This window comes from Zootoca vivipara, chromosome 11 (assembly GCF_965207765.1).
Source record: "Zootoca vivipara chromosome 11, rZooViv2.hap1.1, whole genome shotgun sequence".
In the NCBI taxonomy this organism is placed as follows: domain Eukaryota; kingdom Metazoa; phylum Chordata; class Lepidosauria; order Squamata; family Lacertidae; genus Zootoca; species Zootoca vivipara.
In genome coordinates this window covers 38,027,094-38,047,128 of record NC_142594.1, presented here as the reverse complement: position 1 = coordinate 38,047,128, position 20,035 = coordinate 38,027,094, and the positions used below count along the sequence as shown (strand labels likewise).

The window sequence follows — 20,035 nt, the reverse complement described above, 5'->3', positions numbered from 1 at the left end:
AAACATCTGGAGGGCCGAGGTTGAGGAAGCCTGGTATAAAGGAAGGATAAAAACTGAACCCTGCATACCCCTCAAGACATAATTCTAACCCAACTTTTGTCATAGTCAAAAATATTTGGCTAAGACACAGCAAGGACAGAAAGATGCTCTTGTACATTGGTCTGTGGGGCTAGAATTCCTTATCCCCAAACTTCCTTAGAAGCCAGAATTTCCTTTGATGTCCACAAGTCTGATTTATGTTAAATGCAATAACAAAAGGTAAATGGTTGATCAAATTGAACTAATCATTGTACTAGCCATGATGGCTATGTTCTGCCTCCACTATTGGAGGTTGTAAGGGTGACTCCCTACAGGGAGCCAGCCCCCATCATCTTGATGTCCACCTCGTCAAGTACAGAGAGCACCAGTGGTTCTGAAGGAGCCAGAGGGGGAGGGAGAGACTCGGAGGAGGAGAGAAATCAGAGGGAGGAACGATGGGAAAGCTCGGAGGCAGAGGGATGCAAGCAGATGCTTGGGGTGCTGCAGAGCCAGGGCACCGACCGCTGAGGGAGGAAGATGAAAGGGCATCACTCCTTCCGGCGCCAGAAGGACAGCGCCGCAATGCAGGTCAAGGGGGTGGCGTTTTGGGGTGCCCAGACTACTTTGCTGGCGTAGGAACAGACGTACGCCATTGCCGGATTCTGATTCGGGATGAGAGGTCATGTTTTAAGCTGTCTCTACACTGTAAATAAACAGCACAATAAATGTCTTTGAAGACAAACTGGACTCAGGCGGAGTTACTCTAGAGTAGCCACGGCGACCCTCTGACAGGTGATATGCTTCTGACTACCAGCTGCTGTAAATCATATGTGAACAGAGTGCTGTTATACTCAGGTTCTGTCTGCTGGCTTCCCAGGGACATCTGGTTGGCCACTGTGAGAATAGGATAGTGGACTTGATGAGCCTCTGGCATGATACAGCAGCGTTCCTCTTAAGTACTAGCAATGAAGAGTATAAACACCCTCTTCCCGGAAATGATACAAGGTGAGAAAGGCTTAAACCCTTGAATGCAGAGCCCAAAAAAAACCAAACCCCTCAATTACCCAGAGCCTCCATTGGTTGCCTCCTGAAGTTCTGCACACTGGAAAAACCAGCAGCTGGTTTATACAGATGTATAATAGAACAATGAAATTTCAAAAGGGAAATCAGCAAAACTAAAACACTTATAAACAGGGGGCGCAGCACACTTCTGCTCTAATGCTGATACCACAAATTGCTGCTTCCCAGCAGCAAAGGGGTTTAAAAGGGAGGAATTATACTTATTTACAAATCAAATACACTTAAAAGTAGGTATGTTTTACAGGATTCTCCAGAGTATCACAGATGACAAACCACAGGGCTAAAATTCCTTAAGTGATTATATAATCCCTCCGTTGCAGGCCATTGGGAATATACTGTATAGCCCTGACAAGGATAAAAAGGAACCCTGCATTATTAATACGTGCGCTCTCTCTCTCTCTCTCTCTCTCTCTCTCTCTCTCTCTCTCTCTCTCTCTCTCCATCTCTCTTTCAAACCAAAGCAAAGGCACTTACTGTGAAAGCCGTTCATTGAAAACATTTTGGGACGATAGAATCCAGCCTTACAAACGCACTTGTAGGCTCCGAGTACAAATCCATGGCCCTTCACTGGCACACACTGGAAGGAAGGAAGGAGAAAGGGAGAAGATGAAAGAGGTGCCCACTCACTTTCCCAGAGATGTTGTACATCTTCACCTTGAACCTGACAATACGGGAGGGGGCTTTCCTTTACAGAAAGTAAAACAAAAATAAAAAAATTCCTTCCAGTAGCACCTTAGAGACCAACTAAGTTTGTCATTGGTATGAGCTTTCGTGTGCATGCACACTTCTTCAGGTACAAGAAAGCTCATACCAACGACAAACCTAGTTGGTCTCTAAGGTGCTACTGGAAGGAATTTTTTTATTTTCGTTTCGACTACGGCAGACCAACACGGCTACCTACCTGTAACTAGAAAGTAAAACAGGTTTTTGGGGTTTTTTTAGAGGCTCAAACAACAACTGTAATTTGTTTTAACTGTTTTTCATTCTGAATTTTAAAATATTGCAACCCAACCTGGGACCTGCTGGTGAACGATAAGATAATTAATGTAGTTGTGGCAGTGATAGTAGCAGCGACAACAATAGCAGCTATTCAGCAGTGGGATTGAATACCTTGGGCTCTCCTTCACTGGAGGTATTGAAAGCAGAAGCAGGGCAGTCAGGGGGGAGATTGTAAATCCCTGCACTGGGGGAAGCGGTCTAACTAGATGACCTCCAAAAGTCCCCTAGTTTCGCTGCACAAATACTTTGTATTAAAAACATGGCACAACTGAACTGCATTAAAACAACAACATATGCAGGCCGGCATAAAAATAAAATTATTTAAGGTAGAAAACCAGGCTAGATAAACTTATTCCTGTCATTTAGATTTATCAGTATTGGTAGATCATCAGCCCACAATGTTACAATAAGCATCATGGCAGGCTCCAATTAGCACACAGGCCATGAATATACATAATTGGAACAACGTTCACCAGAAATGACTTAATCATGCTGGCCACATGACCCACATGACCCAGAAGCTGTCTGCGGACAAACACCGGCTCTCTTGGCCTATAGAGCGAGATGAGCGCTGCAACCCCAGAGTCATCCACGACTGGACCTAATGGTCAGGGGTACCTCTACCTTTACCTTTATCTATGCATATATATCTACTTGAAGTCACAGCCACCTGTGGATAATAGCTTTATGACCCTTTCTGTGATTATAGAGACAGAAATGAGGTAGCAAATCCCAGTACAGAAAATGGAGATTTACAGTAAAACGTTGAGTTGGACAACTGATCTCCTATTACAGATAAACATGACCAAAAAAGAGCAATCTGAGGACAGCCTAACTTTATACGTAATGGTAAAATGAAACAATATAATGGGATAACCCACATTTGCTGGTGTTCCACATTGACCAGGGACAGACATCATCATCATCATCATGACACATCTCAAAATGATTTACAGTGAAACAAAAGCATTTATACAACAGTAAAAAAGTTAAAGGGATCCCTGACCATTAGGTCCAGTCGTGACCGACTCTGGGGTTGCACGCTCATCTCGCATTTTTGGCCGAGGGAGCCGGCGTACAGCTTCCAGGTCATGTGGCCAGCATGACAAAGCCGCTTCTGGCAAACCAGAGCAGCACACGGAAACGCTGTTTATCTTCCTGCTGTAGTGGTACCTATTTATCTACTTGCACTTTGACGTGCTTTCGAACTGCTAGGTTGGCAGGAGCAGGGACCAAGCAACGGGAGCTCACCCCGTCACAGGGATTCGAACCGCCGACCTTCTGATCAGCAAGCCCTAGGCTCTGTGGTTTAACCCACAGCGCCACCCGTGTCCCTTAATACAACAGTTACATATACAGTATTGGCCCGCATATAAGCCGCATCCGAATATAAGTCACACCTTAAAATTGAAAGGGGGGAGGAGGAAAAAAATACCCGAATATAGGCCACTCCCTTCCTCACTGCTCCTGGCTGCATACTGGGGGTGGGGGAAGCCGTGCTGTGTTGCCGGCTGCCTTTCCCCTTCCTTGCTCTCTCCTTTCCTGGCCTCAGGGGAGAGGACAGGGGACTACGCACAGGGCAGGTGCCGCTTTGCTGTGCTCCTCCCGCTGTTTGCGCCGCGCTCCTGGCTGCATATCGTAATGTTGCAAATATAAACCGCACTTTAACTTTCCAAGGTCGGAATTTGAGGGGAAAGTAAGGCTTATATTCAGGCCAATATGGTATTAAACAAGTCAAAGAATTGCATATATTAAAAACACAGAGAGAGACAGATTAAAACAGCTACAGCACATACATGAATTCAACTCAAATCCAATATAGACACCACTGTGATAAATATCCCCATTTGGAAGGCTTGTTGGAATAGGAATGCATTTAGCAGTTGATGGAAAGAAGGTGCCTCTCTGATATACGATGGGAGGGAGCTCCAAAGGTACATCATTGTCCCTACTCTCTCCTTATTTTGCATTTTGAAGATATTTCAAGGATGGTTTTTAAACATTTAGTTAGCTTGAGCTGTGAGAATTACCATCCTTTGGGGTTCTGTTATCCTCCCCAAGTTTTCTACCAAAGCCAAAGCAAACTTTCAAGCTGTCAAAAGTAACCTTACAGTAACTCTTCCCCCTCCCAAAAGCCCACTCCCAATTTCACAGCATATGCATAAATACTTATTCAAGCCTATTGGAAATGCGATGAGGCATTTGCTGTGAGTAGATGGTATGACAAAATATGCAATTGCTACTTGCTGATAAACTCACTCAACAACGCAGACTCACCAGGGATGCAATCAAACGTGACACCATTCTGAATTTGTGGATATCTTTTATTTCGTTCCAGCCAAAATTTTCAAATCCTAGAAGCAATTTTGCACCTGTTGTGTGACTATAATGCTAGTCAGAAAATTTACCAAGCTCTGAACATAGTGCAATTGTAGATGGATGAATTGTGTCCTATATTTTTGTATAAAATAAGAATCAAAATGGCCTCTAAGAAATTGTGAGGTGCACATCCTCTATAGCAGGGGTCAGCAACCTGTGGCCCATGGGGGCCATTTAAACGGCCCACAAGCCGCCCCCGAACCGAGCGGCCTTCTCGGCGAGTCCCCACACACTGTGCTAAACCGGCACAGCACAGAGCGGGGACTCACTTCTGCAGCGCCAGAAATCATGTCTGTGCATGCACAGATGCCAGAAATCACGTCTGCGCAGACACCGAAAATCGCATCTGTGCAGACATGATCCGGCCCACAGAGTGATCTCCACAGGAGTGAGCCGGCCCAGGGGAAGTAAACCTTGCTGACCCCTGCTCTATAGTATACACCAAGGAGAAATAAGCTGGTGCACTTTGGGTGAAAAAGCAATATATAAATAACTATAATATACCATTTAGAAGTAGCCAGACTCTTACTCAAAAAGCTTGCTGGTGGGTTGTTGGGTTTGTCTAAACATGTTGCAGTCTCACAGCTTAAGGATCTCAGGCTGCCCAAATTTCACACATACACCCTATCAAGTCACCTCCTTATGAAAGAAAGGTCACACATGAAGACAAGCCTACAGATAGATTGTTGGTGGTTCAGCTTGGTTAACTTTAATCAATGTGATTCATCACTGCAAAAAGAAAAGAAAATGAATAATGGAATGGCAGGCATTCTGGGCAGGCTATTTTGTATTGTTAAAATTAATCAGCTTTCTGGCTACATATTCAAAGTACATACATGAGCTTGAAGGAAACAAATTATCAACTCATGGACCAATGATTAGTGATTAAATTATTTGGGGCAAGAAGCCTGACAATGCCATCTATGCATCCAGTGCTTCAAAAATCATATTTCCTCATTAACTTCAGCTACAAGATTCTTTGACTGACATATTCAATTTAAAGCTCAGTTTAAAAGTTGAGGGGCATCCTTCCAAACAGCCTGATTAAGCCTGCCAATTGCAACTTAACATCAGTAGTTTTCTTGCAAACACATATACGGTGCTAGTTCCAGCCTCCCCAACTGGCTGGGCTACTTTAGGAATATAAATTGAATATATCCAGAGAGGCAGCCTTGTTAATCCATTTCAGAAACAGTGAAGAATCTTATGACACCTTAAAAGCTAAGAGACAGCAGTGTCCCGGACCACAGCAGGAGTTAGAACTCAAATAAGGAGGGGAAAGAGCTGGCTGAGGAACAAGACTGAGTCCTTGAACTTGAGCTCAAGACTAGTGACCTGCACTTGAGACTCTGGACCAGCGCCCCTACAGGCAGTTTCTCCTTAGCCTGAACAAGCTGAAGAATGAAGTTCCATCATGCAAGACACCATTTGCTCACCAATACCTGCTCATTGGTGCAGATGGCATACCAGGCAAGAAGAAGAGGAAAAGCACCCAATTGCTGGGCTATAGGTCAAAGGGCTTTCCTTTTAATGATATTCATTCCTCAGCAATGGTGGGTGGAGCATAAGAAGGATGGTCAAGGCTTGGGAGAAGAGGAATTAATAAGAGCAACCTTCAACCAGTGGATGACCTCCAGATGTTTTCAATTGCAACAGCCAGCAGCAACAGCCAGCGGCAGGCAGAGCAAATGCACCCAGTGATCTGTCCATGGTGCTGAAAGTCTTGTCTCTGGCCTTCTTGACCGTAGACGCCTACCCATCTCTGCTTGCAGATATCACACTGAGTTCCTCATTTTCTCAAATTTTCATTACTATCCCAGAGAGTGCTGGCTGGACCCCTCTGCCTTCAAGATCATACTTGGGCTCCACTGCCTTGGAACAGACAAGTGGAGAAAACAAAAACAAACCCATGAAATAGCAGCAGGTCTGTAACACTTCTGCACAGAACCCAAGTATATTAGAGGTAACAAAGACGATGATCCATTCATAACAGCAGTCACTGTGGTAGCCCTGACTTATTGGCTGTGCAGTCCCAATTTAACATCTGTGATGGGAAAGAAACCCAGAGTCACAACCAAGAGTCACAATTAAGAATTAAGCAGAATCAAATCTACTGCTAAATTCTAATTCAGCAATTTCGTATTATAGCTTCCTTTTGAAGCCTTTTCATTGAAATATGTTGGCTTTGAAGTAAGCAGCAGTATGTCCTGATTTATGGATGCTGGCACTTTTTATGACAGATTTGCGTCCACTTATTCTCTTACAGAGCTATTATTGGATCCAGTGTTATCAGCTATTTGTAATTAAATAAACCCCTGCTCATTCTCCAAAGTGGTATATGTCATCCCTTGCCAGCAATTCCCTTTTGCAGTCTGCGCAGGGGAAGCAGGTCAGTCTCCACACGGGGTATAAATGGACACAAACTGGGAATCAAAAACGACAACATTCTCATACACAAAACAGTGCCAGCATCAGGAATCACAACAAATACAGTCAGTAAAATGATCTAAGGAAAAGGCAGAATTGCATTGGTTGAAACTTAATCATTTCAATCCTGGCACTGCATCTCTAAATAATGAGGAAGTATTCTGAAAGCCTCCTTCTAGATTAACAGCACTTTAAATGCATAATCATGTAATCATGTAGTTCAAGTGAATTGCAACTTGGAACACACACACAAAAGAAATCCTGAATGAAAATCAATACAGTAAGATTTTCTTCCCTTCCTTCTAACTTACATCAGATAAATAGCATCATTCTCAAAGCTAAATACAATGTAAGACAAAATATAGGCATAGAAACTGCCACAGGTGTGCAGCTGCTATGGCTGGACCAGAATGGGCCTGGAAACCTGCCTCAGTTGTGGAGTTCAGTGGAGGAGGAGGAGGAGGAGGAGGAGGAGGAGGAGGAGGAGGAGGAAGTGGAACGCAGGAATATGAATGTGAAGGTGCCAAGCAGAACAGGAATGGATGTGTATGGAACAAGGGATCAAATGATATCCTGTGCAGTTTACAACAGATTAAAACAATACAGCAAGAACTGAATGCAAAGCAAATTAACCAGTTGAAAACAGATGCAGAAAAGCATATTCTCCCCCCCATTAAAAAATCGAGAAAATGATGTAGCATTTGTCTGGTGTCTAAATTTAAGTAGCTGCCGGGCAAACATGCTTCAGGAAGTTGTTCTGTAGCTGGGGGAGGGCATCATAAAATGGCACTGTCCTTGGGTCACCTAACCTCTGAAGGCAGAGTAGCCTTGTGCCTTGCTTTATAGAATTCAATCCTCTATTGGAAGGGCCCAAACCTGTATGGTCCAAGTCTGATTTTAAGGTAAAGAACAATAAGAAGGGAGAGAGGACGGGGTCTTGGGGTAGCCCATTCACAGCACCTAGACAGTGAGCCACGGTTTGGCTAAGTATTGTGTGCTTATGAGGGCAGAAATTACAGGTGGCCTTTTAAAAGACAAGTCTGAAGGCACAAGAGAATAGTCAGGCTGGTGGGAGAGAAGAGCAAGCAGAGACGAAACACTCCATACATTTTTCTGTTCCAAGAAATCTTGCTTCCTCACAATAACCTAGAAACCTAGTTTCCCCTATTATAAATGCCGATTTATTTTAGCTGTGCTACATAGCTTTGGCATTTAATATGCAGGCCTATTTTCTATATCACCACAATAAAAAGCAGCCACAGGGGAGTTGGGCTGTGGGACCAACTTATCTAAGCTGGCTACTGCTCCAGGAAATGGTTGTTAGAGTCAACAAATGACAGTCCCTTCTCCCATGGCCCTTATGCTAAGGATGTGTTTAGATTTAAGGAGGATAAGGAACCCAGGGAGAAAGATTCTGAGATCTCTCACAAAACCTTCTTTGGTACTGCCCTTCTTTGGGATTGGGATGTAGACTGATCTTCTCCTATCCTCTGGCCACTCCTGAGTTTTCCAAGCTTGCTGGCATATTGAGTGCTACACCCTTAGGAATACAGTATGAAAACCACTTGTCTAGGCAGAGCAAAATAAAAGCTAGACTATATTTTAGCTATCCACTTCTGCAAAAAGAAGTGATTCACAATCTTTTTATAGTAAGCTAAAGTACACATTATCCACCTGTGCCTGGGATGTGTGTGAACAACCTCCACTTGGATTATTCCCAATGGTTCAAAAGAAGGAACATCTCTCCCATTCTTTAAGTAGGAATCAACAAGACTAGTGATTTATTATTTTGATTCCAGCTCAGCTCTGGACTTTGGGGGTGTCATTAACTCAGAGATCAGACAAAAACTCCTTTAAAACCATGAATGCCTTTTGGTGATAGCAACAGAACTTACCTGCTTTCTTATTCTCTGTGATGAAAACAAACTACCATCTCCTCTAGCTACCTATTAAAAAGATGCTTCATTTCACTCATCACCTGGTGCCATTCTGTTCTATCTTAAGTGTCTTCACTTTGAATTTGATTGTGTGCTGCGGCCATTGGGAATCCATATGGCAAAGTGTCCAGACCTTGTCCAACCCAGATCCTGAAGTGACCCATTCAGATGAAGAAACCCACTCCAGCTAAAGACTAGGAGGAGTCCATGGCACCCAAAGGCATTCTGAAGAGCCCTGTATCACAGATGCTTCACCTGCCACAAATAGGTGTGTTTTCTGGGAAATGATTTATAATGAATTGAAAAAAATGTGGAAGACAACTTTTGTTAAGAAACCAGAAGCTTTTCTTTTAGGAAGACTGGGAGAAGAGATGCTGAAAGACCAGGAAAAAAACTCTTCATGTATGTAACCACAGCTGCCTGAATGATATATGCCCAAAATTGGAAAGAAGAACTGGTTCCAAAAAAAGGAGACAATTGGCAACTGAAACTGATGGAATATGCAGAGATGGCAAAACTCACTGGAAGTTTAAAAGATCAAGACGAGAGCCTTTTTTTACTGGAATGGGGGGAATTTATTGAATACATCTGGCACATCCAACAGGTAGATCATGATCTACTGGTAGATCACTGGACATCTGTGGTAGATTACTGGTAGATCACTGGCTCCCCCCCAAGTCCTCAGCCACTTTGGCTTGGCTAAAAAAAAGCTCAACATTTTCAACATTTTCTCCCTGCACCCCCCCCCCAAAATGGGGCTTTCCCCTACCTAAAAAAGAGCTCAACAACTCTTTTACCTGAAACCCCCCAAACAGGGCTTTCATTTCTTAAAAAAAAAAGGTCAATAACTTTGACCTGAACCCCCCCCCCAAAAAAAGGGGGTAGATCACTGCCAGTTTTTAACTCTGTGAGTAGATCGCAGTCACTTGGGAGTTGGCCACCGCTGGAATACATGAAAACAAATTGTAAACAATTAAACATGTTAACAGAATTGACATAAACACGAGCAGTAAGGAATTAAAAGGCCACCCAGACGCCCGTGAGAATCCCACAAGCGTAATCTGTGGGCAAACAGTGCTTTCTTGTGATTCCCATCAATGGATAATCAGCATACTGGCTCTGACAGTGGAGGCAGAACATAGCCATTATGGCTTGCAGTCGTTGATAGCCCACTTTTCCATGAATCTGTGTAATCCAATTTTAACACCATCAAAGATGGTAGTCGTCACTTCCTCCTGTGGGAGCAAATTCCATCGCTCCTGAACTGTATGAAGAAGTACTTTCTTTTGTCTGTCCTAGATCTTCTATCATTCAGAGAGTTTACAACGTTCAGATGCATTGCCACGTGCTTCGTAATAGATTTATTCCTTCCCTCAAGGAGGATACTCAAAAGGGTTTCTAAGGTTCAACCAGGAAACCACCTCACAAGGGGATAAGTGATGCATTCGCAAACCTCTTGATAAAATCTACAGTAGGAGAACAGATGAGAGAGAGAATGTTTCAAACTCTAAAGTGGTTCCAAGTACAGAACCTCTCCCTAAGGGAGCTCTGACAAATCTCCCATCCAGTGTATTAGAGGGTCAAACCCAATCATCTGCTGGATTCTGCTTTTGGGGGAATTATATAGCACTTCTCAATCCCTCATTGTTGTCCCTCTGTCAGTTCCTAGTTTGTCAGCTTTAATCATTAATCATTAATTCCACTGAGGCTGAGATTTTGTACTGCTTTATATTTTGTACTTTGCTTTGCTTTGTTTATTTAATTAAATGCATATACTCATTGACTGTAAGAAAACCTCTTACAAAAAAGAAGTTTAATGGTGAGCTGTCTCTAATAATCATTTGACTGGCTGACTGATTAATTGATTGATTGATTGATTGATTGATTGACTCATTGTTGTAGCCTATCCTGGGAACACAGCTGATGCAAGGTAGGCCAGAAATGGAAATAATAAAATAAAAATAAATTGTAATAAATTGTATGGGGAAAGCTTCCATTGGCACCAAAGGGAGCGTCCTACCCCCCCCCCCCCGGCAGGGCTAATTATAGCACAGGATCACAGCTGGAGAAGGAAAGATTAAACCTACCATCCCTGTATGCTGCAGTCCTGATTAAAATAGCGCGCACACATACACAGAATGCCTAGTATTCCCAGTTGATGGATTGCAACCCCAAACTCACAGGCCATTAAGTAGGTTAATTGCAGTAGATGCCAGTTCATCTCCATAGGCAAATTCAGGTCTCTTGGAATGCAAATAGTGTAGGCTGCTTGTCAGAAGAAAAACCCAAATCCAAAATAATGTATGTTTCTACACTTAACATATAGATCTGTTCTCAGTCCCCATGTCTTCAACTCACAGATCCAAAAATATTGCATTCAGAGGAGAAAAACTGCCCACTAATGCATTATTTTTACTATAAGCACGGACACTGCTCTCTGGAGGCTGGAGTTGGAAAGTTTAGCTCCTTGGAAAGTCTCAGCAGCATTTCTGAACTCTGTGCAAAGTGCTATTAGGGCTTGTTCAAATATTAATCACGCCAATGTAGCTATACAACATTTGACTGAGAGGATGCCATTAGTGAATCATGATTTTCTGCCAAAAGGAGACTAAAACAGTATTAAGCACAGCAAAAAAATTAAAAGTTACTTTGGAATGAAAAGATCCTGGATATATGGTGCTTTAATTAATCTACCACTCTCTACCCTAAGCTCTCAGAGAGCAAATAGTAACCTGTAATACCCATTCACAGCAGGGAAATATTCCCTCTATTTCCAGTGTTCAGCAACACCCATGCACAACAGGGAGTTATCAATAGGCTCAAGGAAACTCCAAGGTTTGCAGAAGTAAAAAAAAATCTTTAGGGAAAAAACCCTAAGAGGACACTCTCAAACTAGCCCGATGATGAGAGGCCATTGACTACTTAGGGTTGGAGGAGAGTGGCTAGTATCCTGAACAGTAGAAATCTACATTGCCATGTTTAAAAACTTATCTCATCAGTGAGAAGTTTCAAGGTCAGCACCTTTGCCTGTTTAACTTCCATGGGATTACTACTGCAATGCGCTCTACGTGGGGCTACCTTTGAAGGTGACCCGGAAACTACAACTAATCCAGAATGCAGCATCTAGACTTGTGACTGGGAGCGGCCGCCGAGACCACATAACACCAGTCTTGAAAGATCTACATTGGCTCCCAGTACATTTCAGAGCACAGTTTAAAGTGTTGGTGCTGACCTTTAAAGCCCTAAATGGCCTCAGTCCAGTATACCTGAAGGAGCGTCTCCACCCCCATCGTTCTGCCCAGACACTAAGGTGCAGTACAGAGGGCCTTCTGGTGGTTCCCTCCCTGCAAGAAGCCAAGTTGCAGGGAACCAGGCAGAGGGCCTTCTCGGTGGTGGTGCCCGCCCTGTGGAACGCCCTCCCATCAGATGTCAAAGAGAAAAACAGCTACCAGATTTTTAGAAGACGTCTGAAGGCAGCCCTGTTTAGGGAGGCTTTTAATGTTTAATAGATTGTTTTATTTCATTTTTCTGTTGGAAGCCGCCCAGAGTGGCTAGGGAAACCCAGCCAGATGGGTGGGGTATAAATAATAAATTATATTATTATTATTATTATTATTATTATTATTGGATGAGAAATTACGAGAGACTAAAGACATTGCTGTAATATCTGGGCTTATTTCCAACTATACAAAGAAGAAATTATTTAATTTCTATCCCTCTTTTTTCCTGAGAGGCAATGACTGGCCCAAGGTCAACAAGTGAGTTTCATGGCAGAGTGGGGATTTGAACCTGGTTCTCCCACTGTGGTGCTTTATCCAACTGCACAAAACCCATATATTTTTGCAGACACACACACACACACACACACACACACACCCCAAGATGAGGCTCACGGGGGACTTGTTTCTCATAGTTCAATGACAAATTCCAACCATAAAAGGGAACTTGGGGGAGGGGGGACAGCATAGGGCCAGGGAGGGGGTGATGCCTTGGAAGAGACCAAATGGCCAGACAGAGAGGGCTGGAAGGCTTCATTTGGCCCCTAGACCTGAATTAAGAAAAACTGAATATGGATTCCACTCTTATTTGGTGTGTCCTTCACCCCCACCCCCACCCCTGCTGAAAGGTTTCCACTGAAGTCATCAAGAAATGCATCCTCTGCTAGGACAGTTAGGCCATTATTCCTGGCATTGATAGCAAGAGTGATCGAAAGCTGGCATGGCTCATCAGAAATAGCTCCTGTGCTTCATTGCTCTCCTTCGGCATTCAATAATCATAAATCCCAACTTCCCCTTTTGAAATCCTTACCAGGCTGCCGATACAGAAAGCTCCATTTATCAGGTAATAAGGTGAAATCATTCCGTGAGAGAAAGCGGAGGGTGGGAAGGAGTGGGAAGGCAGAGAGGCAGTCTGACTGTGCTGCATTTCATTCAACGCCTCTCCCTGGTGAGCAGAATCCATAGCCGGGGTGGAGCTGACAACTGGAATTGTTGCTTTGTGTAACACTTTATTATCCATTTGCTCAGGCAAAGCCATAGAAAAGAGTTAAAAGGCCACAGAGGACATTATATATATACAGTGGTGCCTCACTAGACGAATTTAATTCGTTCCACGGGTCTATTCTTATAACGAAAAATTTGTCTAGCGAATCCCATAGGAATGCATTGATTTATTTTTTTTAAAAAAAATGCCCATAGGAACGCATTAATTGAATTTCAATGCATTCCTATGGGAAACCGCGATTTGCTAGACGAATTTTTCGTAAAACGAATTTGTCTAGCGAGGCAACCTCCGCTAGAAAAATCCTTTCTTTAAGCGAAAATTTTGTCTTACGGGGCGTTTGTTAAGCGAGGCACCACTGTATATTCCAGGGAAATGCAGTGAAGGACCTCAAGCAGCCATGAATCAAGAGGGATGCAGTGACCTGGAAACTACAACTAACCCAGAATGCAGCTAGACTGGTGACTGGGAGTGGCCACCGAGACCATATAACACCAGTCTTGAAAGACCTTCATTGGCTTCCAGTACATTTCTGAGCATGATTCAAGGTGTTGGTGCTGACCTTTAAAGCCCTAAAGAGCCTCGGCCCAGTATACCTGAAGGAACGTCTTCATCCCCCATTGTTCAGCCCGGACACTGACATAGAACTTTCAGAAGAAGATGTGGGTTTCAATGACTGTTATTTTACATTCGAAGTGTGAGCAAGGGACAAGGTTGCCCCACTATTTCCTTCAAAACATGCAAAGAAATATATCAGGCAAAAAGAGAGATCAAAGAATCATAGAACTGCAGACCTGGAAGGGACCACGAGGGTCATCTAGTCCAACCCTCTGCAATGCAGGAATCTTTTGCCTAATGTGGGGCTCACACTCATGACACTGAGATTACGAGTCTCAGACTCTGTCTGAGCTCTACCTTCTCAGCCTTCCCTGGGTAAATTCTTCTGCCAGGCGATAAATAATAGCATAGTGTTGGAAACACTCTTGCTTTCCAGAAATGATGAACTATTTGGATGACTTAGGCTGTGGGCCATCCAAGTAATAACAAACTGATACCAGAAGATTAAGTCCCCTCTCTACAAAAAGCAGAACAGGAGTGGCAGGGAGCACATCAGCTCTAAGAAACAAAAGAGGTGGTTGATTCACGGCTCCTACAGCTCTGTTTTAACAACAGTTTTGTACTGGAAGAATTCACAAGTGTGGAAGTAGTTCCTTTGGCTCATGGGGAGTCCTTTACCCAAGGTACCCAGTGAAAATAGTGGAAGTACCGTAGTGACAGCTGCTGGTTGTCTCCAAGTGCCGGTATTGGTAGTGAATTTCACCACCAGGTCAATCCAGAGCGGGGAAAGTAGGTATGGCTTATTTCTAATACAAGTAAATGGGGCAAGCATTATAATTGAGGGCATTTGGACCACCCTGGTTGCAACCTACACAACTTTCTAGGTTGGGCTTTTCTCTAGATTGGGTCTACTACCTACTTGCCATTTATCAGTCATTATCTCATTGAAAGTTAAGGAAACCCACAGAGTATTTTCCTTTTGAGATCCCATGCGCACTGAATTATATGCGGAAGAGAATCACAATTCTTCCTGATCTTCCTTTTCACATAAATGAGCCTCCAAAAGGCAAACTGAAACCTAAGTCATACATTATAAAAGGGATGCAGAACCTTTTCCACCTGGAGGGCCACATTTCTTTCTGGGAAATCTTCCTCGGCCCTCCAGATGTTTTGGGACTACAATTCTCATCATCCCTGACCACTGGTACTGTTAGCTAGGGATCATGGGAGTTGTAGTCCCGAAACATCTGGAGAGTTGAGGTTGCCTAAGCCTGCTATAGTCGAACATATATTTCAACATATGTGTAACATACTGTATATTTGTTTCTTGCTTTTCTACCCAAGTGTTCAAATGTTGCTTATGTTTTCCTCCTATCCCTGCTTCCTCCTCTCCCCAAGCACTAGCCTACCTCACAGGGCTGTTGTAAACATAAAACAGCCCTGTGAGTTAGGGTAGTTCTTGCCAACAGAATGCGGGTGGATGCAGGCGACCCTATCCACAAACCATGTACCAGGCCCAGAAAATGCTGTTCTTGCCAACAGAAGAGTGTTGGACTGGGAGCATTCAAATCACCACTTAGCCATGAATCTCACTGGGTGACCTTGGGCCAGTCACTGTCTCTCAGCCTAACCTACATCACAAGGTTATTATGAGGACAGACCAAGCAGAGGAAGAACCACATACTCCTTGGAGCAAACACGAGCTAAAAATTGAACAAACACAGGGCTGCCTTGTGTTACTCACACTGTGGTTCTGCTCTGAATCTGTCTCAGATAATCTGCATTTGATAAGTCCAGAGATCTACCTTCCTCACCCACACCTGCCCCCCACGGTCCCCTCCCCTAGACGATCAAGCTAACTGCCTTGTCACTCACTCATGGATTACCATCTCCTTCCCTCTTATTAGCTATTTTGGTTGCTCTTCCTACAACTATATGGCTCAGAACATTTTCTCAATCTACTGGAGATAAAGCAGTAAGAGATAGCAGGGCAATCTTATTGCCCAAAAAACTTGGGACTGACTCATCTCCATGAAAAGCAAGCTGCGTGAATCACACAGTCAGCGTGATGACTCAGAAGCAGAGCAAAGAGGTATCTGGCTGGAAATATAAAGGGTTGGGGTTTTTTTATATATATAAAGTGCCCCACTGACAACCAAGGATACTGATTTAAAGAGGGGGTTTTCCACTTCTTAAAAAGCAGACGATGACAATGGTTAAATAAATAAATAAACACGGAGATGTGGTTTGGCTTTAACAGGGCAGAAGAAAAGGCTGATTAAACTGTGACTCACTGCACATCGCCCCTTAGTGGCCCAATTTGCTAGATTCAACGGAGCTAGCCCTCCTTTTGTTCTCTCATAAGTGAAATCACGGTGGGTTATTTTTATTCTAAAAGCTTGACTGTACAAGTGTAATGAACAGCCCATGGCTGTTCATTATCTGCAGCCATCGCTGATGGAAAGGAAGAACAAAAGCAATTCGAAGTTGCTATTTCTGAGTGCACAGAGCTTGCCTGCCCTACCGTTAGACAAATGAGACACTTGGTCTGAGTGACAATCTTGGAGCTGAAGTCTGGGAGGTGGTGACAGCAGTAGAAGGGGTGGCAAGGATGTCATTTCTCAGCCTTATGTGGTACAAAAGCAAAGGAGAGAGTGTGTGCCCAGAAGAGACCCATGTCAACCTCCCCTCCTGCACAATGCTACCTCACTGCTGCCTCCAGACTGTTGTTATTTTGTGGGAGGGGTTCAAGATGCTCTTCGGGTAATACTGTAAAGGACTGTAAAATTGCATATGCAAAAGGGAGGGAAGACAAGCGCAAGCCCCCCCCCCCCCCCGACTGTCACTGTTTTGCAGCAGGGACTCAAATTCATATTGGGTATTTAGGTCTGCACAATAAAACCAGTGGCGCAGTAAAACCACTTTTTATTTATTGTTTTAAATTACAAAGAGGGAAGGAGAGAGAAACTGAGAAAGATAAAGGAAGTGTGACAGATGGAGGAACGGTGCTTTTTTGGAGTGGGGGTACTGAAGTACCATCACATTTTTTAAGATGTTAAAAGTGTGACACTTACTGTAACAACTTCATGGTGAGTACCAGCACTTTTTACTTTAAAAAAAAAGCACTGTGAGCGAACTCACTTTTTAAAAATACTGACTACAGTGGAACCTCGGTTTACGACTACCTCCGTTTACGAACGCTTTGGCGAGCAAACGCCGCGGACCCAGAAGTGTTTACATCTGGGTTCCGCAGCGTCGGATGTGCAGAAGCGCTCTATCGGCGCATCGTGCACACGCAGAAGCATGCCTTCGGCGAGCGAACGCCTCCGCGGAAGGGATTGCGGTCGCAAACCGAGGTACCACTGTATTCGAAGTTTGGAAAGCAATGGGGAAATGCATTGAAAAGAGTGAGAGGCATGTGAAAATTCTGTGGTCAATAGCTGTGCTTCCAGAATTGCAATGGGTTATACTAGAGAATTTTTTGAGTCCCTTCCAACTCTGTGGTTCTTCAGCTTTTTATTGTGAATATCCCCCAATAAACACATTTTTGTATGCAGATTACACATTTTTGCAAGCAATTTCTACTAATATAGTACTGTATTTTTGTATGTTATTTTCACTAACATGCTCCTTTTGATATACACTTTCTCCTAATATATGCATTTTTGTAAATATTGTTTTGCTAGAGAACTGCACCACAAAATTCTTAAGTGTGAATATTGAAGGATGGCTGTGTTTTGGTTCTCATATTGTTTCAGGAAGTGAGAATTTGATAGATTCAGCTTTAAATGTGAACTGTATCAAATTTCTTCCCACCCCTATCCAAAGTCCATGGCCCCAAGTAGCTCACTCAGCCAAGATGAATCTACTAAGCTTTTTTTTAAAAAAAAGAAAACAAAAACAACTGTGTTTGGAAGCAAACTGCCAAATTACACCACTAAGCTGTATCAGAAACACATAGCATTCAAAGATCAAGCACAGTGGATGTATTCTGCATAAGAGCCACTGCCATCTGGCATAGACACTTACACACACATACTAGTGATATAACCTATGTTTGCATCCTGGTTTCTCTAGCATTGCTTTTACACCAGGATTCGTTTGTGTGACAAACCATTCTGCAAACTTCGTAAGCTGTAGTGCATGGCATTGCCATGCCTGCGAATGAACTTTACTTCAAAATTCTAGCTGATACAATATGTAGTGTTATCTAGCTTCTAATTATGCATCTATTTATAGCCTACTCAATAAGAGGATAAAGCTAAGCCCCTTCTGGTCAGCTCTGGTTGTTGACCAAGTGGGAGACAGAAATGCCATGGCACAGTCAGTAGAGCTGCCCCTAGTTTTCTAACCAAACAGTGAAACAGGTTGAGTAAAGGGCACAGGAATCGGCTTCATGACAAATCAGACCATAGGTACACACACACACACACACAGTAGCTCTCTCGGATCTCAGAGAAGGCTATTTCCCAGCCCTACCTGAAGAGGATGAGGACTGAAACCGTGACTGTCTGAACACACTAAAGCCCAGTGATGGTTGAAGTTGCAGTCCAACAGAATATGGAGGGCGACACCTTCCCCATCTCCACTTTAAACCATAGAACTCATGCACCAGATTGTGAAGGACATTATCAACAGCTTCCCCATTACTGACGAATCACCTACTATCAACTGTTGGAGAACTGCCGAAATGTACAACTCAAATGAAACTTGGGGAAATTCTCAGAATTTGTTTTGTGTGTGTGTTTCAAACTGAGTGATGATATACGTCCATTTTTAATATTATTAATATAAGGTTACCAGACATCCCCATTTCCCGGGGACAGTCCCCGGATTTACAAATCAGTCCCCTGACAAAATCCATCTATTTAGCAGGAAGTTGAAAAGTGTCCGTGGATTCATTGAAAAAAAATCTGCTAACCTTATATTAATATTATACTTGGGGAGGGGAAATCCCAAATACAGATTTTGTGCTTTGACCTCTCTCAGCTCTGTTAATCCAAGAGAGGGAATGGGCTCAAGAGTTGCTCTGGGAACAAAATATGCTGAGAGTCTTCCTCCTAGATGGGGAATCTCCAGATGTTTCTGGACTACAACTCTCATCTGCCCTGCCATCTGCTGGCTAGGCCTGATGGGAGTTATTCTTCAACAGCATCTACAGGGGAGGGGTGCACAGGTTCACTATCCGTATCCTAGATATATCCAATGTACGTGTGAAAGGAGTCGATGGAAAATTCGTGCACAAAGAGAACTACACGGACAATTCTTCTCATCTCTTCAGAGCTTCCAAGAATAATTGGAACTGATGATGAGTTGTGCAGTTGTTTCCAGATTTGGGAAGGTTCACTGGACTTTTTTTTCTAGAGCTGCAGCAAAATGAGCTAGGTCCTCTCCGCTGCATCAAGTCTTTGCAAAGCATGCTTGTGCCTCAGCTTAGGACACCATTAGAAATTGAGGGTGATGGCATCTGGTGTGGGCTTGGTGCATTCTCAGCCTTATGGAAGAAGGGAATACTCGGTCCTATTTTTCCCTTGGCAACCACAGTGTCCATGGCCAGGCTTTGTAAGAATCACAGAATTGTAGAGTTGGAAGAGACCCCAATAGTCATCTAAGTCCAAACCCCTGCAATGCAGGAGTCTAAAATAAAGCATCCATGACAGATTGGCCACCCAATCTCAGCATAAAAACCTCCAAGGAAGGAGAGTCCACAACCTCCCAAGGGAGTCCATTCCACTGTCAAACAACTCTAACCATCAGAAAGTTTGTCCTGATGTTTAGTCGGAATCTCCTTTTGTGTAACTTGAAGCCATTGGTTCGAGCAGGAGAAAACAAGCTTGTTCTGTCTTCCATGTGACAGCTCTTGAGATATCTGAAGGACAGTTCTGGTCAGCAAATATTACAAGATCTTACAACGGCTTCTCCGCATAATCCATCACGCCCAAATTATTTTCAGACGGCGGGTTGGAGTTTATCCACCCCCTCTGTTAATTTCATGGACCAGCGTGATCCTGTTTGCTGTTCAACCATCCAATACAGTCCCAAGATTACAAATGAACAGCAGATCAAAACAGCAATGCCGAAAGCTTTAAAAAGCCTCTGACTCATTTATCTGGGGAAAAATGTGTTTTTCCCCTCCT

General features: G+C 43.4%; 1 protein-coding gene across 1 annotated transcript in view; it reads right to left on the bottom strand.

The window, feature by feature from the left end:
• The window catches only part of GPR158 (G protein-coupled receptor 158), a 122,035-nt gene that overhangs the window by 60,746 nt on the left and 41,254 nt on the right, over positions 1 to 20,035 (bottom strand). The window contains exon 3 of the mRNA XM_035129637.3: positions 1,573 to 1,675. Coding sequence (XP_034985528.3) covers positions 1,573 to 1,675 — 103 coding nt within the window. The remainder of the gene's footprint in view (positions 1 to 1,572; positions 1,676 to 20,035) is intronic.